The sequence below is a fragment of the Capsicum annuum genome, chromosome 12 (assembly GCF_002878395.1).
Source record: "Capsicum annuum cultivar UCD-10X-F1 chromosome 12, UCD10Xv1.1, whole genome shotgun sequence".
NCBI classification, from domain to species: domain Eukaryota; kingdom Viridiplantae; phylum Streptophyta; class Magnoliopsida; order Solanales; family Solanaceae; genus Capsicum; species Capsicum annuum.
Genome location: NC_061122.1, coordinates 2,847,072 through 2,874,431, shown reverse-complemented (window position 1 = coordinate 2,874,431; position 27,360 = coordinate 2,847,072). Strand labels below are relative to the sequence as shown.

Genomic DNA, 27,360 nt, shown 5'->3' with positions numbered 1-27,360 from the left:
TAGTTGTCTAAGTAGACATGAATGGTATACTTCTCTATCCTTAGGAGTGTATTGACCTATATAAAATGCCTAGATAGGAGATGACCTTGGTGTTGGGTTGTCTTAGGAAGAATACTTGAAGAAGATTTCTATTATATGCTTAGTAAGGATTGATAAGCCCTTATAGTGTGACTTAGATTACCTAGCCTAAATCCGGGTAGAAGTTTCTCTTGTGGAAGTGACTTTACTATTAGTGGGAGTTAGAAGTGGGTCTTGACCCACCTTAAGCTTGAACTATGTAACTCCTTGGTAACCTAGCTACTTGATGAGCATCTAAATTATGTTATTGAGATTATAAGGGTTAAACCCGGTTGTCGGTTTATGAATAAGGTCGATGGTTGAAAAATGTGTATTCTTGATTGTTGTCTTATTACCGTGTTATGGATAGCCAAGGAAATATGGTAATTGTGTATGTCATCTAGATACTCATGCCTATGCTTCTACTCACATGTCATGATGATGACTAGTAATAAAGTGTGATGGTTTATGCATCTTACATCTCTATTACTCAATTATTGTGAACTTGTGTATGTTTATTGATTTGGGTCCATTTATGTGTGTATGTTGTTGTCTTGGAAAATATTGATACAATGATGATGCCCGGTAAATCCGGAGGAATTATTGATACTACAATGATGCCCGGTTAATTCGGAGGAATATGTGATATTATGATGATGCTCGGTTCGAGTCCGAAGAAATATGTGATATTATGATGATGCCCGGTGCGAGTCCGGAGGAATATGTGATATTATGATGATGCCCGGTTATATGTGATATTATGATGATGCCCGATTCAAGTCCAGAGGAATATGTGATATTATGATGATGCCCGGTTCGAGTCCGGAGGAATGTGTGATATTATGATGATGCCCGGTTCGAGTTCAGAGGAATGTGTGATATTATGATGATGCCCGGTTCGAGTCCAGAGGAATGTGTGATATTATGATGATGCCCGATTCGAGTCTGGAGGAATGTGTGATATTATGATGATGCCTGGTTCGAGTCCGGAGGAATGTGTGATATTATGATGATGCCCGGTTCGAGTCCGGAGGAATATGTGATATTATGATGATGCTCAATGAATTCGGCGGAATATGTTGATATTGTGATGATGCCCGGTGAATCCGGAAGAGGTAAGAACATTTTGATGCCATGTGGGACAAATTTACTTATATGCATTGATATTTGTAATGTTAGGCCGTGTGGGGCCAACCGCCTATGTTCTAGAATTATGAGGTCTCTATTGGTAAATTATTAATTGTTTCTTATTCCAAATCACTATATAAGAGGTGTGACCCTTTTTTATGCTAAACTAGCTACTAGAGGAAATTTATGCCTAATATTGAGTTAAGGCTTAGTGTTATATGTAAATTTGCATAAAAATTCAAGGGCTAACCTAATATAATACTTGACTTGAATAAGAGGTTATATTATGAAATATTGCCTAGTAAGGTGGCTTATGTTATAATTAGCTACTTCTAAAATATGTGATTATTATTTGGAACCTAGAAGCCTAGTAAATTAGTTGGTGGACTTTACTCGATTAAAATATGGAAATTAGTCCTTAAGGTTGTGACATGCTTGGTGATGATAGATCTAGTATTGTGTGATGGATAGTTAAATTATCTCCTAATATGTGAAATTGAGATGCCTTAATTGATAACTCATGTCATGATGATGCTAACTAAAAAATGGCCTTATGATAGTTGAATAACCTACACTATGGGTGGCTTGTAGTTTTTTCCCCAATTTGATGACTAGTGATTTTAAGACTGGTAATCTTTTGACTTTTGAAAAAAATAAGGTTAATTAGTATGGACCTTGCGGTATTTATCGATGAATTATAGAACTAATGATTGCATGCTATGCTATGACAATGTTGCTTTCTTTATGTTGAATTATGGTATGGGTACTTGGAAGTGAATTTCGGTAATGAGTCATGGCGGGTTTGTGCTACCCGCGGTTTTTGATAAATTGATGGAGTAGTTGTGCTTTATGGTATTATTGGTTGTATTCTTTTGTGTACTCTCTGGTGGTATGGGACGCCATGATGAGTTCTTTGTTTTGCTATCTTTCATGTACTTCCCGGTGGTATGGGATGTCGTGGTAAGTTCTTGTGTGTATGTTCTAAAGATTATTGATGATGATTATGGAAAGTAGATGTTTTGCTATTGTGTATATGGTTGTATGCTTTCGAAATAATACTCAGCTGTTATGGTGATTATGGAGTATATTGAAATAGTATGTCATGTTATTGCTTTAATAGTATAGATGTTGTTACAGTGGTATCAAAGTAGATTCAGGTACGATCCTATCCCTTGACTTTAAGATCATTGTCTTTCTTTATATCGTCTTTACATTATATTTGAGCTCAGTTGGCCGATGATGCCTACTGAGTACCAGTGTTTTGGTACTCATACTACACTTCTGTACCTTTTTGGTGCAGGCCTAGGTACAGAGTTGACTATTCGGAGACAGGGTGAGCTCTTGGGGATCGAGTTGCCCTCTATCCCTTCTATCCTTATTTGTCTTTTGCTTTCGTGACATTTGTAGGAGATTGTTTAAGGCATTTTAGATTCCGAGATTGTAAAGTCCTCTTATCAAGTTTAGAAGCTCTTGTATTAATACTATCAGGTCGTGGGATTTGTGTTTGAATATCGATTGTCCTTAGTTGTGAAATGTTGTTGTTATATGTTGTGTTCACATCTAGGGTCCAAGTTGGACGTTCTTACCAAGGTAACCCATTGCAATAGCTCCGGATTATGGTATCGTCTTACCTACCGGTGGGATGTGGTAGGTGCCATCATGACTCGGAAATTGGGTCATGACATCTTGATGGTCCAAATATAGAATAACGATTTACTCTACGATTGTAAAAGCCAGAAGCTATACATTTTTAGGTGCAACACTACTAGAGAGAGGATATGCAATCAATATTGCCAAAATTATAAAAAATAAACAGTTTGGAGGCAAGAATATGAAACTTTTAATGAATAATTAGATGTTATAATTCTGTACACTTGTTATCATGTATCCATTACGAAATTCATCACAGTTAGTTCAACAAACTAACAGTTGCGGATTCTTTTGTTCTTGAAGGTATAAAGTTGATGAACATCGGCTGGAACCGACTGATACGAGCAAAGCATTCTGAAGATCTGCGGCTACACCTTTTTCGATGAGTGATATGATATAATGCATGACCAGTGCATCACAGGGTAATGTAATAGGACCATCACTTGGAAGTCCAAACTCTTCTTCAGACATGTGCAACAACTGTCTGATTATCTCGTGTTGGAGATAAGCCAACGGAACCACAAATCGCTTTTGATCATTTGTATATACCACAAATTTCCCTTTGCCAACTATAGAAGATCTGCTACAACTCTCCGCATTGTTGTAATAGGACCTTGGAAAAGAAATTCTCTTCCTTTGCTTGGCTGCGAACTTTTGCCATTTTCTTGCCATCTTGATGAGTTTCTTGGCACTTATCATATTAATTTCTTTGGCGTATAGGAAAGAAAAAAATTGATGATATTTCAAAAGATTTGATTTAGTGCTTTCTTGTTTGATGATCAAAATGGCTTATGGAAGTAGTTTATTTATAACTGAGGCTAGTTGTCAACTTGAGTTAGGTATGTAAGGCAAAATCATGTGCTGCTGTTTAATATGGGACCTATTGAATTGTGGATATGGCTGGTTGTCTAAGTTTAAACAAAGAAGTTTATGTGTTTATTCAATTCTCTGTCACCATATCTTTAAATCAAGTGGTCCACGACGAGTTCATCGATTTTATCCATTCATGTGGCTCTTAAATTATAAGGGTGTTTTCTGCTCCAAATCATGAGAAGCAGAGGGACCTTGGTGTTGTTCTTCAACGTAACTATGGCTTGAATACTTTGACAATAATAGGGGTAGGCAAAACCATGTGAAACTTCATGTGTTGTTGTCTCTCAGATTTCTCTTCACCAAAAATTTGGTGAAACAATAAGAAGAGAGAGTCTTGGTTCATTATAGTCATTTATTTATTTCTCTTTTCTATCGTGACAACTCTGTTCCCCCACCTTTTAGTGTTCTCGGGCCCTACTATGTATAAAATTAGAGTACACTTCCTTCCACTTCCGAAGGATGGAATCAACTAATCAACGGAGATAGGTCATCAAACACTCAGCGGACTTGGGCCATTTGCAATTTTAATCGCCATCGTTTTAGTCAATACTGGCCAATGTATGTAACTACATAAAGAAATGAAGCCAGGCAAATAGAAAAAGTATCAGACTTTAAAATACCGATAGTTGAAGGGATTCTCTTTAGATATTTGAATTTAGCTTCTATAGTTCTCTAAGGATGTCACAGCCCAAGACCTTGACATGTATTGTCCTCTTTGACCCAATAAACTCATGGATTTTTCTCGACCCAAGTCCATGACACGTATTTTTTGCTCTGACCCAATATAACATACGATGTTGTCCCTTGGGCTAAAGTGCGTGTACCATGTGAATTTGGTTTATACCTTATAAAGCTCACTATTTTCTTCTCCCATTCTGATGTGGGATTCACCTAAGCGAGAGTCACTAATTAGTCCAAAAAAACAAGTGAGATAATGCCATATTGATCTTCTGTAGTAATTGAGAAAGTATGAAATTTAACTGCGGAAAGTCTGAAAGAGGAACGCTATATGATTTCCCTTGATTTGAACTCTTTACAATTAATTTTCATGTCATTTAGACTTGTGTTGGCGTGAATCATATAACTATAAATTTTGATGGATAAAGTTAATTTCCTGATATAAGATAATAATGCTAATTCTAGATGAAAAATGGAAGCTATCGGTCTGGTTAATTTCAAGATTTCTATTCCAATCTATAATAATACAAGCTTTCAGTTGGCTCCTTTTCACTTGCTATACAATCTATTTTGAGCTAACGTTACAAAAACATGATGTTATGACTCAATAAACAAGAATCTGTTGGTTTCCACTTTCTTGATGACAAGAAGAAGTTGAAAAGCAACACGCTGGAATTACTAGGAGCAACGCTTTGTGAAGATCTCCGGAAGCTACACCTTTCTTGATTAGTGAAATGATGTAGTCCATGAAGGCTGAATCGCATGGTAATGTAATAGGGCCACCACTCGGTAGTCCAAACTCTTCTTCGGACATGCTTAAAAGTTGCCTAACAACCTCATTTCAAGGTAAGTCAAGGGAAATGCATAACGCCTTTGATCAATCGTATAGACTACAAAATGACCTTTTTCAACTATAGAAGATGAAGATGCACTGCAACCGTCGGCATTACTTCCATTTCTTGGAAATGAAATCCTCTTCCTCTGCTTGGCTGCAAGCTTCTGCCATCTCCTGGCCATCTTGATGAGTTTCTTAGCGCTGAGAATTGCCATTTTTACTTGGAAATTGGAATCAAGAAAATCGTCTAGAAATTTAGAACAATTGATGGCTGAGTAGATAATGCTTGTAGTTGATGGTGAAAAATGATCATAGAAAGGAGGTTATTTATATAAAAGGTTGTAGACAGGCTTTGGTTGGAGCTGAAGTTTTTGTCACTAACCACCGAGGGCAAAGCCATGTGCCGATGCTTGTTGGCTATGCTTATATGGGGCCTTAAGTTTGTGGATGGAAGGATAGAGGACTATAAGTTGTCTAGTTTTAATCATAGAGGTTGATGCATTTGTTCAATTCTCTGTCACCATATCTTCTAATCAAGTGGTCCAGGACTAATTCATCAATAAATGGCCTGATATTTTGACAATACTAATGGAGTAGGCAAAACCATGTGAAACTTCATGTGTTGTTGTCTCTCACTTGTTGGGTATGAAACTTGCCATTAACTTATATATACTTGGACACGAAGGATTTGAGCAAAACACAAGTATCTAGACGTTAAAAATACTTCCATTTTCTGTGCAGTTCTCCAAATTCTTGTTCTTTCTTTTCTTTCACCATTTAGAGTTCACCAAATATACCTTGCGATAATGGGAATCCTAAGGAGGTCTTCAACATCTGGAGGTGTTCCAAAAGGTCACTGTGCAGTATATGTAGGAGAGAGTCAAAAGAAGAGATTTGTCGTGCCAGTATCATACTTGAACCAACCTTCATTTCAAGACTTGTTAGCTCAAGCTGAAGAAGAGTTTGGCTTTGATCATCCAATGGGAGGTCTTACAATACATTGCAAAGAGGATGTGTTCATTGATCTCACTTCCCGCTTGAGAAGATTATAATAAATAGGACCATGGCGCAAATTCTTCTGCCTGTGAAATTTTGTAAAGCAGTAGGATTAGAAATGAGAAAGATGAGATATAGTAGATAGGTCACCTCCATATGAGTTGGACTTGACAAAGAAATAAAACAATTCCTTGCTTTTTCTTAACCATTTTGTATAGAAGAAGTAGACAAGGATTTTCTGCTAGTAAAGATATAGCAAATTTTTTCTAGTCACTTGATTAGAAGAGTCAAACCTTTTATCCTTTCATGTTTCCTCATTCAGCAGATATTTTGCCCGACTACGCTGCTGGCTTTATTGACACCGGCAATTAATTACAACGATCACTACTTACTGCTCTTGGACCCTTCTTTGTGTGGCTGTATGTTAGAATTCCTAATTCTACAAGCTCCAAATCTCCAGATACATAGTAAATCGGAACGTGCTTCTGCGCAGGTAAACTCCATATCGCGTCTAATAGAAGCAACAAAGAGCTTTGAAATCACATGACTGTGAGTTCAGCTTAGTTTATTCACCTGAATATCCGAGTCATAAACTAATTGAAATCTATGCTTGTAAATATCTTGATATATTTGTGACTGTTGCGAGTCTATTGGAAACAACCTCTCTACCTCCGACGTAGAGATAATGTCTGCGTACACTCAACCCTCTCTACCCTCCCCACACCCCACTGTGTGGGGTTATACTGAGTATGTTGTTGTTGTATTTGTGATCATGGACTGAGGAAAAACTTGTATCATTCATTTGTACGTTTCGATATGAATACCATATTACCAGAAACAAGAATCAGAACCGTGGTCCGATTAATGTGCCATAAGAGTAACTGTTGATCTTTACTATTACATTCCAAATGGTTGTTGTAAGTTTGTTACAAGTAAAAGAAAAACAAGATTTATGTGGAAACCCTTGCGGGGAAAAACCACGGGAAAGGGAAGAGGAATTTCACTATGAAAGGAGAGGACTACAATGTGGAGAATGACGTAATTTCTGAATGTCCAAAACTGGCCCACTAATTGCACTTATATATTATGTACGTACAAATAAGTCCAAGGCCCAAAAACATAAATAAGTCCTAGGCCCAAAAACTGATCCCTACGCTACCACCGCCCACCCCATTGAAAATCACAAACATGGGTCGCACCGCGAAACTTTCAAGGGCCGGACCAACAAAATTCGGGTGACAACTCTTAACATTTTTCAATCTAAGATTGATCGAGTATGAAATTTTACCGCCATGAAAATCCGAAAGAGGAACACTTTATGGTCTCACTTAATTTAAACTCTTTACAGTTTGTTCTCATGTCATTAGACTCCCCGGAGGGGGGGATTCATATGTCTGTAGGTTGCAATCGACAAAGTTGATTGCCTTCAATAAATAATTGTGCTATTCCAAGATGATAATGTTAAAATTTCTCAATCTCTAAATTGGAAAGTGAAAGCTATAGATCGGGTTAATTTCTAGATAAAGCTCTATTCCTTCTGTACTAATACAAGCCTTCAGTTTCCTATTTCTCAACTGCTATACATTCTATTTTGTGCTATCAATTACATACAGGATGTCATGAGTCAATAAACCAGAAGCTGTTGGTTTCCACTTTCTTGGTGCAAATAAGAAGATGAAGTACAGCAACATGAAGGAATTGAGAGGAGCAATGCTCTGTGTAGATCTCCATCAGCTACACCTTTCTTGATTAGCGAAATGATGTAGTCCATGAAGGCTGAATCACAGGACAATGTAATTGGGCCACCACTCGGCAGTCCAAACTCTTCTTCAGATATGTTTAAAAGTTGCACAATGGCATCATTTTCAAGGTATGCCAGGGGAAACACATATCGCCTTTGATCAATTGTATAGACTACAAAATGGCCTTTTTCAACTGTATTGAATGAGGATGTACTGCAAGCGTCTTCATTACTGCCATTTCTTGGAAATGAAATCCTCCTCCTCTGCATGGCTGCAAACTTCTTCCATCTCCTGGCCATCTTGATGAGTTTCTTAGGGCTGAGCATTGCCATTTTTCTTGGAAGATTGGAAACAAGAAAGGAAACTAGAAATTTAGAACAATATGGTGTCTGAATCGATAATGCTTGTAGTTGACGATGAAAAAGGATCATAGAAAGGGGGGTTATTTATATAAAAGGCAGTAGACAGGCTTTCGGTTGGAGCTTAAGCTTTTGTCACTAACCACCGAGGGCAAAGCCATGTGCCTATTTGTTGGCTATGTTTATGGGGTCTTAAGTTATCTAGCTTTAATAGAAGAGGTTGATGCATTTATTCAATTCTCTGTCACCATTTCTTTAAACCAAGTGGTCCAGGACTAAGTCATCAATTTCATCTATTATTGTGGCTCTTATTTTTAAAGGCGTCTTCTGTTCCAAATCATGAGAAGCAATGGGGTCTAGTGTTGTTCAACAAATTTATGGCCTAAATATTTTGACAATAATAATGGAGTAGGCAAAACCATGTGAAACTTCATGTGTTGTTGCCTCTCAAATTTCTCTTCACGAAAAGACATTTATGTGTGAAACTTGCCGTTAGCTTATAATTACTAATACACAAAGTATTTAACCAGAACACAAGTGTCTAGACATTCAAGAAAATTTTTGTGGTCTGTGTAATTCGCAAGGTTCGTATTCTTTCTTTTCCTTTGTAGTTTAGAGTGACAAATATTCCTTGAGACAATGGGTATCAAAGTGACTCCATTTGTTCAGGCTGATCGGTTCTTAAGGAGGCCTTCAACATCCGGAGGTGTTCCAAAAGGACATTTTTCAGTATATGTAGGAGAGAGCCAGAAGAAGAGATTTGTCGGGCCAGTATCATACTCGAGCCAGCCTTTATTTCAAGTCTTGTTAGCTAAAGACGAGGAGGAGTTCGGATTTGATCATTCAATGGGTGGTCTTACAATACACTGCAGAGAGGATGTGTTTTTTGATCTTACTTCCCGTTCGAGGAGACAAAAAATTTTCAACAAGTGTCGTAAATAGTAGGATAGTTCACTGTATAGTTCAGAACACAAGAATAGAAAACGTTCTACTTCTGATTAATCTCCGTTTTGTTAATATTTGCTTAAAGAATTCATCTTGTGGTGCTGAACAAAGTAGTTACACACATATGATGCAAACTAGAAGATCCAAGAGAGTATCATTTAGTGGAACAAGAATGGCCTTTGTGATAAGTAACAACTAGTAATGTACCCGCGCGATGCGCGGACAAAAAGAAATTAATCATTAAAAGTATTATGCGTTGATAAAATAAGAACAAAAACATCTAACGATTAAATAAAGATAAAGAACTTCAAGTTGCCTTAGTAAAAGCCTTTTGATATTCCTATGTATTTAACTCAAAATTTTAGTAAATGTCATATGATCATACTGGAAATAAACCTAAAGGCATAGGGTAAGACATAGTAAATAAATGTGAAGGCATAAATGTTCCTTAAGACCACTAAGTTTTCATCAAGAAACTCACAGAAAGCTTTCTCAGAATACTCCTTTGCAACAGTTTGAACATAGTTAAACCTTGTTCCTCACTTGTTTTTCTTCAGGCTTTTCCCCTGTCTTTCATCTGCTATGCAAGATAGGCTTGATTTCATTACTCTAACTTAGTCTTGTTCACAGGAATCTTAGCATGTTCATTAAAACTGGATTTTATATATGTGAATATATAGTCACAGTAGAGAGAAAGATTACCAATCAAATCCAGTGGGAAAAGGACATTAGGGAGATGCCTACTTGGGATTTGATTTGTGTCTTTTTAAGTCGAGAAGTGAAAATTAAAAACTAATTTGATATAAGTTGATTTTTTGAAAACTCAATTATACACAACTTGTTAAAGAAGCAAACTTTACCAACCATGCAATCTCCATATTTGCTTCCTTGATCTGTCATGTCAACTACTAATTTGATAGAGAATCAGTTTTATTAGCTAAAAACAGTAGAGAAAGAAAATTTCAATGCCATTTGAATGGACAAACACAAATCTAATTAATCAAATAGAACAAACCAAAAATAATTGGGCAACTTACCTAGAAAAATTGGAGGTTGAAAAGCTGTTGGAAAAGGATTTGCAACCCTGTTGAAAGAAAATCAAAGCAAGAAACAGAGCGACAGGCAAACCCAAAGTACTTATGACGTTTATAAATAGAGTAGAGAAGGCACCTCAATTATCAACCGCAACAAATCAACACAACCACATCTTTAAAAAGATAGTTGTCCAAACCACTCATCAATAAGTACAAAAATTAGGAGAATACCCATAACAATAAGCCAACAGGAAAAAAAAAACAGACAAAAAGAAAAAAAAATAATAAACGAAACAATGGTCAAAAATATATTTCAATTGAAGTCCGAAAAATAAATCTTCAATCAGTATATCATCTAAAATATTTCAAAATAAGTGATTTATACCAATAACAATATTTCATCCCAATGCAATGAGGAGTAAACCATCCTATATGATACACCCATCCATTGAGAATTTTTATTTTTATTTTATTTAAAAAAATACAAATATCATATGAGAAGATAAATAAACTACTTGGCATAGCAGACATGATCATTCATGAAAAAATAGTCGATAAATTGGAATAGATGAGTTCAAAATTTGCCATATAAGTCATTTCATCGGTTCATCTTCATCATCAACCTTCCGCAGTAAGTAAGGTCCCTTAAAATCGCTCAAGTTTCACCAAGAAGTGGAAAGCTTTCTTAAGATACTCCTCAATAGCAATTTGAACATACTTAATCCTTATCTCTCAATTATTTCCCTCATGATTTTCCTCTCTATTTCCCCTACACTGCATGACAGGCTTGAATTGTTTGTTTTTTTTTGTAAAAATCAAATGCAATGTGAACTGCATGAATTTTGAAGTAGTTAAGCATTTACCACTTATCAGATATTCCTATATGATTAGGCAAAAAATGCTTTGAATTGCAGGTTGTGGATTTTTAGTAGATGATTGTCATAAGTAAGCTTACAGGGCAAATCGAGAATAGTCAATAGTTTACATTTTCCATTGAAAGAATGAATGATGTCATACCGAAATCAAGTGAAAGATTTATAAATATCACCTTTTGTACACTATCTATTATATGTTGAACAAAGATATCAATTTTAATATCTACAGCAGCAACCATTCTTTGAAATCAAGATGATAATTGAAAAGTGATAGAGGATTGGCTTTAGCTAAAGGGTCAGTTTCATCATCTCCTTTAGCGCATCATTTCAACCCATTTTAATGCCAGAGAATATTTGCATACCTGTTATTGTTCTTCTTCCACTTTCTTTAAGAGTTTATCAATTGTATGAAGCTGAAACCTGGGATACATGAAAAAAAAAGAGAGAGAATGTAAGGTCAGAGAAACTATATAAGATGTCAATAGAATTGATATGTTCTCGTGAAAAAACTATTGTGTCCGTGATAACTTCGAGAACATATTTAACAGATTGACAGTAAAAATGTGATATGTGATAGACCGCACCGAAATTTTGGGATATGTGATAAGATGCACGTAAAAGTTGAACGCCGTTTCAATATAGGACAAATATTCCATCTGTCACATTACCGGTAGCATTTGCAGGTAGTGATGGTGGCATTAATGCAATCTAGCCACATATACTGAACCGTCAATACAAAAGTTGAATATTGACTCAAATGCCCTAAGCAAGAATAGAGTTCACTTAACATACTTTAGGTCAAGTGTGCCAATTTACCTGCAAAAATGCATTATAAAGGTGTTGTGAATGCCCTTATTGACATGTCATCAATAGTTCAATAACTTTTTAAATCAGTTACAAATTTAGTATTTTTGGTTAATGATATAATGCACACACATGACAATTTCACTGTCATATGGAATCAAGGAAGAAAATGTTATATTTTGTTATTAAAATATCATTTTTCTCTCATTCACAATGCCTGCATTACAATATAAATCTGTGAAAACAGTACAATGACTTTTGCTATTTATTCAGACTGTTTGGCCATGTGAGATGAAATCATAATTGAAATAACTTGATGATTGAATATGAACATCGTACATATGTCTATCAAAAAAAATCTTACAACACACAACAATTACTGTAATTAACACGCAAAAGATAGTGTTTGATATCAGGGTCAAAGTAGGATACTAACCTTACCTGCCGATGGTAAATCAACCAAGAAAAATAATGTAATTGCCATATACACATTAGCATGCCAACCAATTGTGCTTCAAAAGTATAGACAAATCGAGAAATCTCTTAGAAAGAATTATACCCAATTCATAATTAAAAACTAATTCGCAGATCGAGACGCATTAAGAATTTATTTTGTAAATCAAAAAAAAATTCATAGTAGGGTTCTTTAAAAATTAATACACTTTTATAGAATCATAGATGGAGAAAGCTTACAAATCAAATCGGCTAAAAATTGGAGATCACCGGTGTATTGGTAATAGAAGCAAATTGAATACTACTGCAGAATTTCAATAATATACATATTAATCGCTTGGCTAATTGAACTGATGGAGTATAAAATTTTATATACGTGGATTATCCCATTTGATTTTAACTGATGTGCCAAAATTAAGTTAAAGGATAATGCTAATCACAAAACAAAACAGTTTTCAATTCAAATTGTGAAAAGTAATGTGAGAAGTTGCAAAATCTTAATGACATTAGATAGAACTCTTTTTTTTTTTTTAATAAAAAAGGGTAAAAGAACCTGCAAGAAAAAATACTTTTTATAGGAATCAGTAATTAAAATTACAAAATTACATAGTTTGAATATTATAAAGTCTTTTCATCTACTTCAATATATTGTAATAAGAATATTTTACTTTCAATTCCAACGTGCAAAGTATTAGGATGTGGATGAGGATAATGATTAAAAAATAATATATTTTAAATAATTTTAAAAGGAAACATTAGAAATAATTTTTTTTCTAAAGCAAGATAATTATGAAACATTATTTTTAGAAATGAGTTATTAGTGAATAGTTAATTAGTTATTAATATACATGTGGCTTTTTTGATCATGGCACATGGCTTAATGAGGAGGCTTTATCCTCTCCTTTTAATAATAGATAGATATAGATATAGATTAATTAGGTAGCAAAATAACTTTGCTGTGATAATATAATCTTACTTTTTTGACTTAATTATTTTGGAATAAACAAATGTACATATGGCTATATCCTAGTGGACCTTGGGATGCACAGGTCCATAGGTGCAATAATATGACACAGGAGTGGTCAAAATATTTACAACCTCTTGGAGTCAACGCGGACTTAGTGAAAGCGTAAAACAATGGATGCAAAGAATCCCTACGTGTAGTTAGGATTAAAATTTAGCTGGTACAGTTAACGTTACATCTGGTGTTGCGGTAAACTCTAGATTTTATAGAACGTACTAGCTATAGACAACTCTGAATTTGACTTATAAGACTAAAACTTTCACTATTGGAATAAACAGACAGATTCATACAATTGAGGCTAAGCGTTTGTGTTTGAGGCATATTTGATTGATTGATATCCTCCGTATCATCAAGACTTTCTTAGATCAAAGAGGTTCTAAGAAAAGTAAAAGGTTTAATATAATTTTCTGAAAAAATAGTATTAAGCTGAATGATTTTCTTTACAATTGTGTACTCTAAATACTATTTTGAGCTAACAAGTAATGAAAAAATGTTGATTATGACTCAACAAACAAGAAGCTGTTGGTTTCCACTTTCTTGATGCAAAGAGAAAGTTGAACAACAACATGAAGGAATTGAGAGGATCAATGCTTTGTGAAGATCTCCTGCAGCTACGCCTTTTTGTATTAGCGAAATGATGTAGTCCATGAAGGCGGCATCACAGGGTAATGTAATAGGGAAACCACTCGGTAGTCCAAACTCTTCTTCCGACATGCTTAAAAGTTGCATAACGACCTCATTTTGAAGGTAAGTCAAGGGAAACACGCAGCGCCTTTGATCAATTGTATAGACTACAAAATGGCCTTTTTCAACTATAGAGGATGAGGATATACTGCAACCTTCGGCTTTACTTCCATTTCTCGGAAATGAAATCCTCTTCCTCTGCTTGGCTGCAAACTTCTGCCATCTCCTGGCCATCTTGATGAGTTTTTTAGCACTGAGAATTGCCATTTTTACTAGGATGATTGGACACAAGAAAGAAATCTAGAAATTCAGAACAATATGGTGTCTAAATAGGCAATGCTTGTAGTTGATGATGAAAAAGGATCATAGAAGGGGGGTTATTTATATAAAAGGATATAGACAGGCTTTGGGTTGGGACTGATGTTTTTGTCTCTAACCACCGGAGGCAAATCCATGTGCCGATGCTTGTTGGCCATGTGATATGGGGCCTTAAATAATTCAAAACCATTAAACGAACAATTGCTGGTGAGAAGCAAGACCATGTTCTTCACCCTTCATTTTCATGTTGATATGGGACATCTGAATATCACCTTGGCGATTCTGTGTCACCATATTTTCAAACCAGATGGTCCGCGGCAAAATCCTCATCTGCATCCATTCTTGTGAATTTTATTCAAATTGTGTCTTTGTTATAAATCATGAGAGTGAGAGGGGCCTGAATACTTCGGAGAGTAAGCAAAACCATGTGAAACTTCATGTGCAATTGTCTCTCGCCAAATATTTGGATATGAACTTATCGTTAACTTGTGTGTATATATTATACACACATACTAGATCCAGACTTGCAACAAAATTCACTTGCTGTGTATTTCTAAAAATCCTTCACCCTTTCTTTAGGTCATCATATAAATTTTAAAGTTACAAAGTATCTCACTATGGGTATCAAAATGACTCCCGTTATTCAAGCTACTAGAATCTTGAGGATGTTTTCGAATTCCGGAGGTGTTCCCAACGGTCATTGTTCAGTATATGTAGGAGAGACCCAGAAGAAGAGATTCGTCGTGCCAGTTCCATACTTGAGCCAGCCTCTATTTCAAGACTTATTAGCTAAAGCCGAGGAGGAGTTCGGATTTGATCATCAGATGGGTGGACTTACAATACCTTGCAAAGAGGATGTATTTGTTGATCTTACTTCCCGGTTGAGGAGCTCGTGAGTAGGATCATAGCGAAAAAAACTTCAACAAATTTTGTAAAATAGTAGGAAAGTTCACTGTATTGTTCAGAAACACAAGAATAGACAACGTTCTACTTCTGATTAATCTCCGTTTTGTTAATATTTGCTTAAAGAATTCCTTTATTATTCAGAAATTTTCTTCTGAACAAAGTAGTTACATACCTGCATGCAACAGATTCATCTTGTGGTGCAAACTAGCAGATCCAAGAGAGTATCATTTAGCGGAAATAAGAATGACCTTTGTGATAACAAATGAGAAATTACCTAGTTAGCTAATTTTTCTGTGATAATATAGGCTACTTTTTTGACTTGATTTTTGTTGGAATTTATTTTGGAAGAAACAAATGTACATATAGTGCATAGAGGAAAAAAATGAGGGAAGCTGGTCTGGATCGAGCTGGTCATATCCTAGTGGACCTTCGAATGCACAGGTTCGTAGGTGCAATAATATGATTCTGGAAGGTGCTAAGAAGGAACGAGTTAGACCAAATATGACATAGAGTACTCAAAACATTAACAACCTCTTGGAGCCAATGCGGACTTAATTGAGAACATAAAACGATGGATGCAAAAGTTTAGCTGGTACAGTTAAAACTACATCTGGTGTTTGTCAACTGCCTTCCTATTAGCTAAAGATGTTGAGGTTAAAGCTATCCTTTATAGAATATACTAGTTTTAGAAAGCTCCAAATTTAACTTAAAAGACAAAATTTTCTCTATGGAATGAACAGACTGTTTAGGACATAATTGAGGCTAAATAGTTTATGTTTGAGACGTAGTTGATTGATTGATCTCCTTCGTACCTTCGAGAGTTTCTTAGATCAAAGTGAAACTCTTGTGCTAAACAAAGTGGTGTTTATACATTAAACATGACAATCCAAGAGTAGATTGTTTGGTCTTCTAATAACCAAATGTAAAAGTGAAAGCCGTGGATATGGTAAATCATCTGGTAAAATAATATTCAATCTGTATAATGTGATGTACAACTCTTGTTCTATTCAGCATCTGCCCTATCTAAAAACTATTTTGAGCTAACATGTAATGAAACAATGTTGATTATGACTCAATAAACAAAGAGCTGTTGGTTTCCACTTTCTTGATGCAACGAGAAAGTTGAACAACAACATGAAGGAATTGAGAGGATCAATGCTTTGTGAAGATCTCCAGCAGCTACGCCTTTCTTGATTAGTGAAACGATGTAGTCCATGAAGGCGGAATCACAAGGTAATGTAATAGGACCACCACTCGGAAGTCCAAACTCTTCTTCGGACATGTTCAAGAGTTGCATAATGACCTCATTTTCAAGATATGCCAATGGAATGACAAAGTGACCTCATTTTCAAGATGTGCCAATGGAATGACAAAGTGTGCTTGATCGACTGTATATACTACAAAATGTCCTTTTTCAACTATAGACGATGAGGATGTACTACAACTGTCTGCATCACCGCCATTTCTTGAAAATGAAATCCTTTTCCTCTGCATGGCTGCAAACTTCTGCCATCTCCTAGCCATTTAGATGAGTTTCTTGGTACTGATCATTGCCATTTTTCTTTTTGTGGAAGATTGGAAATAAGAAATTTAGAGACCTTTGATGTTCGAATTGATAATATTTGTGTTTGACGATGAAAAGTCTCGTGAAAGAGGGATTATTTAAACAAGTAGCTGCTGGTGAGTTTGTTAGGCAAAGCCATGTGCTGATGCCTGTTGGGAGTGTTGATATGAGACCTAAAATTTGTGGATGAAGCTAAGTTTGAAAATAATAGATGATAAGTTTATTCCATTCTCTTTGATCAACAACCGCGTAGGCCTACTAGTTGTCTCATCGCTCGTACTTGGTATTTCTCACCATTGTCAATAATTTGAGACCATTAAATGAACAATTGCTGGTAAGAAGCAAAACCATGTCCACAAATTTATTGTCTGAATACTTGATAATACCACAGAGTAAGCAAAACCATGTGAAGCTTCATGTGCCATTGTCCCTCACCTATGGCCACCAATTTCTCTTCACCATTAGATTTGGATATGAAACTGTTATGAATCGGACAGAATAAAGAAAACCACAAGCAGAAAAAAAACAAGAACACAAAATTTACGTGGAAGCCCTTGCGGGAAAAACCACGGGCAGAGCCAGAGGAATTTCACTATGAATGGAGAGAAGTACAATGTGGAGCACGACATAATTTCCGAATTGTCCAAAACCGACCCCATTGAAAATCACAAACATGGGTCGCACCACGAAACTTTCAGGGCCAGATCAACAAAATTCTGGTCACAACTCTAACAGAAACTTACCGCTAACTTTGTATGTATACACACATACATAGAGAGCTTTTCATGCAAAACACAAGTCTCATTTGCTGTGTATTTCTCAAAATCCTTCATTCTTTTTTTCTTCAGTCATCATTCAAAGTCACAGAAGTATGATAGCCAAAATGCAGGGATTCACAGAGGAATCCGAGGTTTTAGCAGCTGACAGGAGTCTTTACGGAGAAAACTCGAGTAATCAGCTATGGAAGTGGATACGGGAAGAAGATGAAAATAGAATTCAATTAGGAAAACTGTATTATTGTTCAATTGATGATTGAATTTGTAGATACAATGCCTTTTATTAGAAATGAGAGTGAATCTAATTTGCTAACTGCTTCTAACTAATTCTACAGCCCGTAACTAACTGCTGATATGGCAAAGCTAATTAACTTGTCTAGTTGATTCATTTTCATGTAACAGTACTCCCTGCTGCAAAGAGATCCTTGACCTCAAGGATCAAGACCAGAAAATCTTGCTTGAAGAACAATAAGGTACTCCCAAGTTGCAGCACCAGCCGACAATCCTGTCCATTTGGCAAAACTTGAGCCACAGTTCTATTCCCTTTCTTAACCGTCCTTCTTTGCAGTATAACTTTTGGATCTGAGCAATGGGGACTTGCCATCAGAAGTAGTCATCAGATCCCAGCTTCTTCAAACTTCAACTTCCAGTTTGACTCATAAACTTCCTGGAATATGTCCTTGAATCTTCCATCGTATTTCTCAAGGATGGTATTCTTTGTGCTAAGATAGAGTGGCCATTTCTTTTGGTAAGCCATGTTCATAGAAGCTTCAGCGAAAGAACAAATAGACTTATCCGTGTTGTACATGGATAGAGCTACTTCACCAGCACCAGTGAAGTTGCAAACCTCGAACTCGATCTTTTGATCCGTCCCTTCTGGTACAAATACTAATTTGAGTTTTCCAGCTCCTTGAATTACTGTATCAGTAGCTCGATATTGATCACCAAAAGCATGTCTGCCTATGCATATCGGTTTTGACCAACCTGGGACAAGTCGAGGGATGTTTTTGCAGAGGATTGGTTCCCTGAATACCGCACCATTTAGAATATTCCTATTTATCCCATATGGTCTCTTCCACATACGCTTCAAAAGTTAAAACTCCTTCATACGAGCTTCATCTGGAGTGATGGTTGCACACTTAATTGCTACATTATACTTCAAAGTAGCCTTAGCGCTTTCAATTGTAACCTTATCATCTGTGGCATCACGGTGATGAAGGCCAAGAACGAAGTATTTTATATCCAACTCCACAAAGGGCAAGATGAGCTTATCCTTGATTAATTTCCAAATGACACGAGTCATTTCATGTCCTGCTTGACCAAAGTTAAAACCATTTTCACCATATTTTTGTGTCTGTCCCAAACTTTTGATGACTGCAAAAGGTCGTCCATTCCACCCAGAAGATGCAGCTCCTTCTACTGTCGGACCCTTCTTACTGAATGAAGGACCAAGAGACTGGAATAACATAAACAACTCCCTCCCTCCGTTCTCCATATTCTGCTCAAAAGATGTAGAACTCATCTTTCCAAGTGAAGGCGCAGAAAACTGTAAAAGTGGAAACTGAGTGCATCCCTTCCCGTCGAGATCACCATTGTTCTCAAGAGTGAACTGGTAACTAGAGAATTGATAATTGATGACTCCTAAGTGTGTAGCAATGTGACAGTTTACAAGGTACATCATATGGTCATACATTCTCATCCTCAACATCATTACTTTCTTGTTTCCAATCACATCCCATGCAATTAATATTGGTCTTTCATCTATTATTAGAAAGAGCAATTTCTCAGCTCCTTCACATGGGCAAATTTTGCCCCAAATTATCGTATCACTCTTAAAGTCAAACCATAATTCGCACGAAGTCATGACCATGGAAATAATTGTATCAGAACGAGCCTGCCATGAGAGCACTTCTTTCCAAGCAGCTCTTGAACAAACATCACAAGTTCTACTGTTGATTGTGTTTTTCAACCCCTGGAACCTAATACAACCATATTTGAGATCAAAGAATTGTTGCTGGTCTTTATTATCAAAAAACTTACCCAATTCCTATTGGTTTGCATTAACTCCATTATGCTTCTCTTTAGCCAAAACCATATCCTCCGGTTTTCTTAGAGTTCGAGGATATAACTGGAAATGCATGAAGAGTTCGACTGCTCCAGCTTCCATATCCTTCTTGTTTCTTGTTTTCACCAACTTATCTTCGTTAGAGTTAACTTCTTCACTGTTTAAAGAAGTTGCAAACACTTTGTTCTCATTTTCTATGAAAAGAACATCGAGAACAAAGCCTCCAAAATCCCCTTTATTGCTCTTATCTTCCATAGAAGGTGCCTTATTGAGAAACCAATCTTCCAAAGCATCTACATCACTCTCAGTATCTCTATAGAACACATCAAGAAACAAGTCTTCAATTTCTTCTATTTCATTGTTTATGACAACAGTACTATTATCAAGAGAATCTACATGTAAATCTCTTTTAGGCATTTCATCGAGAACCTTGCAAGTATATGATGTCTTCTTAATAGAAGTTTCTTGTGGATAGAAATGAGAAGGATTATAGGGTTGTAAACTAACTAGCTTCTTTGGGGAACCTGCCCCAAATCTTTTCACCAAAGTTACCACATATTCATTCCAAGATGGAGGTTGAATGTATTGTCTATACCTCATGAAGGATTGATGCCACTGAATAGCTTCACCTTCCAAGTGTATTGTTGTCATTCCTACTTTTTGATCCACGGCAATTTCCTCAAACTCGAAAAACTGCTCCACTCTAAATAACCAAGAACACACATCCTCTCCAGAAAATCTTGGAAAATCTAGTTTAGAGTAATGAGCTATACCTTGTTGGTAGCCCAAAGGATTCTTGTTTCTGGGCTCTTCCACCAATTGTTTCTCTCTCGACAGTCTTTCCCCTGAAGTTTCAATCTCATCTCCGGTAGGAGTAATATCCTTTTGATTCCCTTCTAGTTATTCATTTAATTCCATCACCGTTTGATTCAATTTCTCTACTGCACCATTAAGAACACCAATTTCTGAAATCAATTTCTGCATCATTTCTCTTAATTCAACCACTTCTGAAGATCTTTCTGTCTTTGTCATCGTAAATCCAAGGAAAGGATGGCTCTGATACCAATGATAGCCAAAATGCAGGGATTCACAGAGGAATCCGAGGTTTTAACAGCTGGACAGGAGTCTTTACGGAGAAAACTCGAGTAATCAGCTATGGGGTTGGATTCGGGAAGAAGATGAAAATAGAATTCAATTAGGAAAACTGTATTATTGTTCAATTGATGATTGAATTTGTAGATACAATGCCTTTTATAAGAAATGAGAGTGAATCTAATTTGCTAACTGCTTCTAACTAATTCAACAGCCCGTAACTAACTGTTGATATGGCAAAGCTAATTAACTTGTACAGTTGATTCATTTTCGTGTAACAAAGTACCTCACTTTGGGTATCAAAATGAGTCCCCAAGGTCATTGTGCAGTATACGTAGGAGAGAACGAGAAGAAGAGATTCGTCGTGCCAATATCCTACTTGAGCAAGCCTTTATTTCAAGAATTGTTAACTCAATCTGAAGAACAGTTTGGCTTCGATCATCCAATGGGTGGTCTCACAATACCTTGCAAAGAGGACGTGTTTGTTGATATCACATCCCGCTTGAGATCGTGAATTGTATCAAAGTGCAAATTCTCTTGCACACGAAAGTTTGTAGAGTAGTAGTACTTACATATTAGGAAGAGGAGATTTGGAGAGGAACTTTCACTGTATAGTTCAGAAACACAATAATCTCGAAAATTATTCCATGATCAATTTATGAATAGCAGAAGTTCTAGTTCTGATTAATCCTTTTTTAAAAAAATATTTGCTTAAACGATTCCGTTGTTTTTTTTGAATTTTTCTGATGAATGAAGTGATTAAGCACCTGTATGCAATCCAAGAAAGTATCATTTAGCAGAATAAGAATTGCAGTTGCAACAACTAACCAGAAATTACATAGTTAAACGATTCTGTCGTGATAATATAATTTTGACATAAGATACTTTTGACTTGTCTCTTCCTAGAATCTATGTTGCTCGAACTCTTCAAAAATGTCATTGGGTACGTGTCGGATCCTTCAAAAGCAGTGCATTTTTGAAGGATCCGACACGGGTGCGGTCACATTTTTGGAGAGTCCAAGCAACTTTAATCTAGAATCTCAGAATTAAAATAATCTCAGGTGCGTTTCGGATTCTCCAAAAAAATGTATTTTTGGAAAATCTGACACTGGTGCCGCGTTGAAAACACATGAAAAATAACAGAAGATCATATAGCAGAAAAAATTGTACCAAAATTTCATTTATGTTCAGGTCTTATTTGATCACAAAATCTCCCTAACAATCACGCACCTATTTCATCCTTCTGTATACAAATCACACTACTTTTCGTGTTATACGATGGACAAGACGCTACGCAACATGCTTTGATGTTGTAAAGGTAATTCTTCAAATATTTTGGCCAAGACAGTAGGTGGTATTTCCCTTTGGAACTTTTTCAATAGATTGATGATTCGTGTCACAGTTTCTTCAGTGGCCAAATTCTTCTCTGCCCATAAAACCTCAGCGAAAATTTTTATGATCATCGGCACATAAATTCCACCAGGGCCAATAACTTTCTGCTCTGACCTGAAACAACAAGGTACAATGAACGCAATGCATAAGAAATGCTGAAGTTTTGATAATCATTGATGACTTATTGCTATAGCCTATGAGTAATACTTACGTCTCCATCATGGAACAAAGCATTTCGTGACTGATTTTAGCCTCATCTTGATTACACTTTAGAGGTAAGTGGCTAATCCAGAGCAGGATGGACTGCGACAAGACCGTTTATGATATGTCAATCAGTAGATAAATGACTAATAGAAGTCGTAAATTTGTGATGAGTGTTTTTTATGTGTTCTACCTCATACGTGCAGATGTCTTCGCGGACAAAGTGGTTTAACTTCCCACAGGTAAAAACAGCAGCCTCATAAGCCATGATGTTATCCAGGTTTTTGGCATCAGAATGCTCCATTACAGTTTTTAAACGATTGAATATTACTGCAAATGGCATTAGAAAGCTAACGTCAGTGCTTCTAGTGCAGAAAATAAACATCTTAAGCATGCCGTAATGCAGAAAGCTACCTGTAATATGGGGCTTAAGAGAATCTGCTCCGAATTCAGCACAGATACTGATCACAGTAGCCACGATCTGACCAAATGAAGAACGTTAAATTTGAAGGACATACAAAAGACTTGCTAGAGAAACAACTAAACCAAAAATAGAACCTGTGGAACGTCTGGATTCTTATGAAAGAAAACTCTAGGCAGGAGAGGTATCCACTCCTCGTAGTACCTGATTTTAATTAATCAAAACCGACACTCAGCTAATTGTGCTAAATATCATGACTAATAAGACATTGAAAATCACATCAAAGACTTGCCTGAATACTTCTTCTCGACACTGCTCAGCAATATCACGGAAAAGTAGCACCACGATCCTTCTTTCTTCTGCTGTTCCATCATTACTCTACAACAAGTACGTAGAAAAGTGAAATGGAAACATGTAAGGTCAAATAAACTGCATAGAACTAGATCTATATTTGGTAAATAATAGCAAAAACTTACCCACATAAGTGATACATAAGGCAAAACCTTGTCTAGAAGGGGCAAGAATGACGCCTTGTGTTTTTTCACCATAGTTCCAAGGCAAATGCCAATCTGGATTCAGGAAACAAAAAGAAAAGAACAAAGGTAACAAGTCTAAGATCTTGTTGAAGTATATATGTTAGAGGTTGCATTGAGATAAAATACTAACGTTTCTACATATAGTTAAGTGTTGTTCAGCTTGCAGCTCCCTTTGATGTCTGTGTTCTTTAGCTCTTTTCTCTATTTTTGTTTTGTGGTACGAGCAAGTCAAGAGAGCGTTTGATATGCCATCAACAAATTCTGCTGCTTGGTCTTTACTTAGATTTGAACCCGGAATCTGTGAGTAAGTACTCTTTAGAGACAAATAAGCTCAAGTCAAAACACGTCGACTACACAGAAGGCGAAAGAGCTACTCACCTGAACGCTTTCGTTGAACGCCTCCAATAGTCTCGCTTGAATTTGTACCTTTGACTCCTAAAGGGGAGGTACGTAGAAATTTATAAAAGATCGTAGCAGTATTGATTAAACTTCTGCTGCAATACTAGGCTAATTACCTTGTTTAACGCTTTAATCAAAGCTGACATTATAGTGTCAGATATCGTTTGAACTGGGAACTTGCCACAACCTGTTACAGAAAGCCCGTTCTTCATAGCACATGCAGCTGAATTTAACAGTAATGGCATTGCTACAAAAGGAATAGATGAAATTTAGCAAACATCAGACTTGGTTTATAATGTGTAAAAGGAATGATTAGAAGAAACATGTAGAAATTTACCAGCAATGGCAGCCATTCTTACTTCTTCGCTGAATTTAAAGGTAAGATTCGGAACTAGGGCACTAACAACCTGCATAAACCTCAAGTTAAATAAGAATCCTTCTGCGCCTTTGTAAGTACTGTTTTTTTAAGACAGACCTCATTAACCCACAAATGCAGCCCTTCCTTTAACTCGGCTGCAAAGCAGCATAGGATAAGACAGGCCAAGGCTTTTTCTTCCAGAAGTTTTCTTCTTATCGCGACCTTTTTATTCCCAGCAGTGACACAAGCCGCTCTTCACAAAATATTGTATGTCAGCTCTACATCCAGGCATAATACTAATACATACAACGTGCATTTTAAGTGAAATTTAGCATGAGAGTTATAAGAAGATCCAACCTTTCATCGTCAGGATCATCTGCATTATCCGAAACACTCAAATAGTTCTTCAGCGTAGCAGATTTTAGCACAACAGGCATGGCAACACTCAGATAAGGAATGAAATCTGCCCCTAAGCATTTGCATAGTCTACCCCATGACTGTGACAGAATCAGTGATGTGCAAAACGGATAATGTGTAATTAGCCAATAAACGATAAAGAGAAGAAAACGAAGTTGCAGAAAATTGAAAGTGTATCAACATACTTGAAATAAAAGGCACCTCATTGGATCTTCCTCCTCCATATGAGTTTCTTGCAGCGAAATGAGTGCAGCAGCGACCTAAAATTACGAAGTATTTCAATGCACACAATCCTGTTGAACGACATGGAAAAATAGAAACTGTATTCACCTTTTCAACACTATCAAGGATTGATAGTTTTCCAACAGCCACCGAAGTCATGGTAATGCATTCCAAGTATTTGGCAAGGAGCGTTCGACTTGTGTCATCAGTAGCAGTTAACAAGATAACTTTCAGATAAGGCATTACAGAACCATATATATATGCAGCGTCCTCCTACAGTGTCCCGAGCAAATGAAGTTTAAAACACACGAGATTTAAACAAAAACAAAAGCTCTTTTTGAACCACGGAAAGCAAACTACCTGTGATGTAATAGCTAAAGAGCCTAAAGTTGCCAGAGCTGCTTCTTTCATCATTGTCATTCCACTCTAAATATGCAGAAAGTTACAGAACCGAAAGCACAGAAAGTACAACAGAATAATACGATAGTCGAGGTACAAGGAATAAACAGATAGTAACAAATATCAAATGACAAAAAACTAAATGGGCAATACTACGACTACCAATATGACCGGACAACAAAACAAAGCACTGCTACCTTCTATTACTCTTATACATGTGAACGAATGAATATGTTGTAGATTGTTAAAGGTGACATTACCTGTAGAAACACGACTAATTTACTCACTATATTGTTCAGGTAAGGCCTCAAAATATCTGCACTGCAATTGTGACTGAATGCCAGTATCATTGAAGTTGCACGTGTCTATACAAACGAGAAAATATTAGTAGGCAACGACATGTACTTGCAATGCTACATAACTGCTCAACTAGAGAACGAAGAGTCAACACATTGGTCATATCTCATTAACAACATCACATCAAGAATTTACCTGCAACCTGGGATTATCATGATCATCCAATACTGCTATCAAAGCTGGAAGAACCTGCTGATGATATTGCTCTTGAAACTGCGGGCTCATATGCATCGATAGCTGACCAGTTGTATGAATCGCTGCCCATCGCACTCGAGGGTGATTATCACAGATTAGTTTCACAATAGTCTCTACAAGTAGCTTCATATCATTGGAGCATACTACTATCACCTTTGAACATCCCTCCAATATAACCCCAATCGCGGTAACAACAGCATAACGAATTTGCCAATCTTCATGATCCAAGAAGTTGAAAATCGTCGAAGGCAAATTAGGCACAATCACACTCCCCCCTAATGCAATTGCTAGCCTACCCAAACTCTCCTTACCATAACTACACATACTCAACTCCCCTTCATTTCCATCATCATTAACCGCGTTTCCCCAACAAGGGTCATCTCCAATATGCACCAACATATCAATCAACACAAGAAGCAACTTAGTAACTTCTTCGTTCGGAACCATCTGCATCATTTCACATCCACTCTCCCTATCTTCAGCCACAGTAACAACAAACTCAACAGCAAGTTTCCTTAACTTTTCGCCTAACCTCAAATCCTCAGCTACCTTCACCATACACTGAATCACAACACCAATTTCGACACCAAAATACGAGGTCCTTACACCAGCTAAAACAACCAAATCCTCAAGAAGACTACAAACAAGCTTCTCCTCACCAATTGCCACCAACAAAGGCATCATCAAATTCCCTAAAAACACATGAAACTTCGAATAACTCGCGGGGGTTGAATAATACAAGATCAATTTCACCGATGCCTTAGCAACAGCAACCCCACATCGACGATCATCCGATACAGAAACCATAACATCCTTAAACCCCTCAATCAAACGATCAACATACGATACGAAAACCTCAGGACATTTCGGTATCAATTCATCCCATAAAACCAGAGCAGCAAACTTTCTATTTAAAGAATTCACACCCAAGTACTTAAACATAAAGTGCAACAACATATCCCATTCATCTTTCAGAAAAAGAAAACACGCTAAACGCGATACACAAGAAGAACAAGCCTTGAATATCTCATAATCTTTCTCAAGCCAAATCTTGAAATTCAAACCAGCCTTTACCTCACCTCGCATAGCTAACGAAAGATTAGTCCAATGGGATGGCAAAATATCGCGTAAAAGATCATAACAACGAACACATGTAACCGATGTTGATGATGAGCAACGTTTAATTGTCTCAAAAATTTTGTGAACCAATGCATTTGGGGAGTTCTTGAGGGTGTAATCCAGGAGAATCTTTGCAGATTTACGGAGAATCTCATCGTCATTATGGAGGTAATTTAGAAGGTTAATAAGCGGGTACGAGTCGGTTCCAAAGAGCCTTTTAGATAATTCGGGTATGGTAGCCATTGAAACAGAGCTTGTAAGAAAGAAAGGAAGTTAGTTTTTTTTTTTTGGCGGGGGAAGGGAAGTTTGAATATATAAGGAGTATTGGATGGCTGTGATTGAATTTTGGTTAAAGAGTGGATGGTTAGGATTTTATGATGGATATTTCATAGAGTTAATTTGATTAATCTTTGAAGTTAAATTGAATTGGATTAAATTAGTATTTTAAATTAAAATTTAGATATTCAAAAACTGTATGAAAAATAC

General features: G+C 36.5%; 7 protein-coding genes and 2 pseudogenes across 7 annotated transcripts; 1 reads left to right on the top strand and 8 right to left on the bottom strand.

Annotated features, from left to right (window-relative positions):
- Window positions 1–3,007: 3,007 nt before the first annotated feature.
- On the bottom strand, window positions 3,008–3,620 carry LOC124889261 (auxin-responsive protein SAUR68-like). Its single transcript, XM_047400559.1, has one exon. The coding sequence runs from the start codon at window positions 3,532–3,534 to the stop codon at window positions 3,100–3,102; it is 435 nt and encodes a 144-aa protein (XP_047256515.1). The 5' UTR covers window positions 3,535–3,620; the 3' UTR covers window positions 3,008–3,099.
- Window positions 3,621–4,874: 1,254 nt separating this feature from the next.
- On the bottom strand, window positions 4,875–7,066 carry LOC107855545 (annotated as a pseudogene).
- A 542-nt stretch (window positions 7,067–7,608) lies between these two features.
- On the bottom strand, window positions 7,609–9,755 carry LOC107855538 (auxin-responsive protein SAUR68-like). The gene has a single exon (XM_016700560.2). It carries the CDS (start codon window positions 8,388–8,390, stop codon window positions 7,842–7,844), a length of 549 nt encoding a protein of 182 aa, XP_016556046.2. The 5' UTR covers window positions 8,391–9,755; the 3' UTR covers window positions 7,609–7,841.
- A 4,003-nt stretch (window positions 9,756–13,758) lies between these two features.
- Window positions 13,759–14,590, bottom strand: LOC107855549 (auxin-responsive protein SAUR68-like). The gene has a single exon (XM_016700568.2). It carries the CDS (start codon window positions 14,402–14,404, stop codon window positions 13,958–13,960), a length of 447 nt encoding a protein of 148 aa, XP_016556054.2. The 5' UTR covers window positions 14,405–14,590; the 3' UTR covers window positions 13,759–13,957.
- Window positions 14,591–14,680: 90 nt separating this feature from the next.
- On the top strand, window positions 14,681–15,456 carry LOC107855555 (auxin-responsive protein SAUR21-like). Its single transcript, XM_016700574.2, has one exon. The coding sequence runs from the start codon at window positions 15,073–15,075 to the stop codon at window positions 15,349–15,351; it is 279 nt and encodes a 92-aa protein (XP_016556060.1). The 5' UTR covers window positions 14,681–15,072; the 3' UTR covers window positions 15,352–15,456.
- An 849-nt stretch (window positions 15,457–16,305) lies between these two features.
- Window positions 16,306–17,232, bottom strand: LOC107855535 (annotated as a pseudogene).
- A 693-nt stretch (window positions 17,233–17,925) lies between these two features.
- Window positions 17,926–19,571, bottom strand: LOC124889260. Its single transcript, XM_047400557.1, has one exon. It carries the CDS (start codon window positions 19,569–19,571, stop codon window positions 18,795–18,797), a length of 777 nt encoding a protein of 258 aa, XP_047256513.1. The 3' UTR covers window positions 17,926–18,794.
- LOC124889390 (isocitrate dehydrogenase [NADP]-like) lies at window positions 18,318–18,782 on the bottom strand. The gene has a single exon (XM_047401045.1). The coding sequence runs from the start codon at window positions 18,780–18,782 to the stop codon at window positions 18,318–18,320; it is 465 nt and encodes a 154-aa protein (XP_047257001.1).
- Window positions 19,572–22,010: 2,439 nt separating the features above from the next.
- On the bottom strand, window positions 22,011–27,155 carry LOC107855556 (importin-5; the record flags this gene model as incomplete). Its single annotated transcript, XM_016700575.2, is given in 18 exon segments — window positions 22,011–22,364; window positions 22,462–22,553; window positions 22,645–22,781; window positions 22,866–22,932; window positions 23,010–23,076; window positions 23,165–23,250; window positions 23,349–23,441; window positions 23,539–23,706; window positions 23,787–23,843; window positions 23,924–24,054; window positions 24,145–24,214; window positions 24,283–24,418; window positions 24,523–24,662; window positions 24,768–24,842; window positions 24,913–25,077; window positions 25,165–25,230; window positions 25,464–25,568; window positions 25,696–27,155. Coding segments are annotated over 18 exon segments (3,312 nt in total). The 3' UTR covers window positions 22,011–22,129.
- Window positions 27,156–27,360: the final 205 nt, after the last annotated feature.

What these genes read in the sequence shown, in the direction of transcription:
- LOC124889261 (XM_047400559.1), bottom strand. Translation starts at nt 3,534, where the DNA reads ATGATAAGTGCCAAGAAACTCATCAAGATGGCAAGAAAATGGCAAAAG.
- LOC124889390 (XM_047401045.1), bottom strand. Translation starts at nt 18,782, where the DNA reads ATGTGGAAGAGACCATATGGGATAAATAGGAATATTCTAAATGGTGCG.
- LOC107855555 (XM_016700574.2), top strand. Translation starts at nt 15,073, where the DNA reads ATGGGTATCAAAATGACTCCCGTTATTCAAGCTACTAGAATCTTGAGG.
- LOC107855549 (XM_016700568.2), bottom strand. Translation starts at nt 14,404, where the DNA reads ATGGCAATTCTCAGTGCTAAAAAACTCATCAAGATGGCCAGGAGATGG.
- LOC124889260 (XM_047400557.1), bottom strand. Translation starts at nt 19,571, where the DNA reads ATGGTCATGACTTCGTGCGAATTATGGTTTGACTTTAAGAGTGATACG.
- LOC107855538 (XM_016700560.2), bottom strand. Translation starts at nt 8,390, where the DNA reads ATGATCCTTTTTCATCGTCAACTACAAGCATTATCGATTCAGACACCA.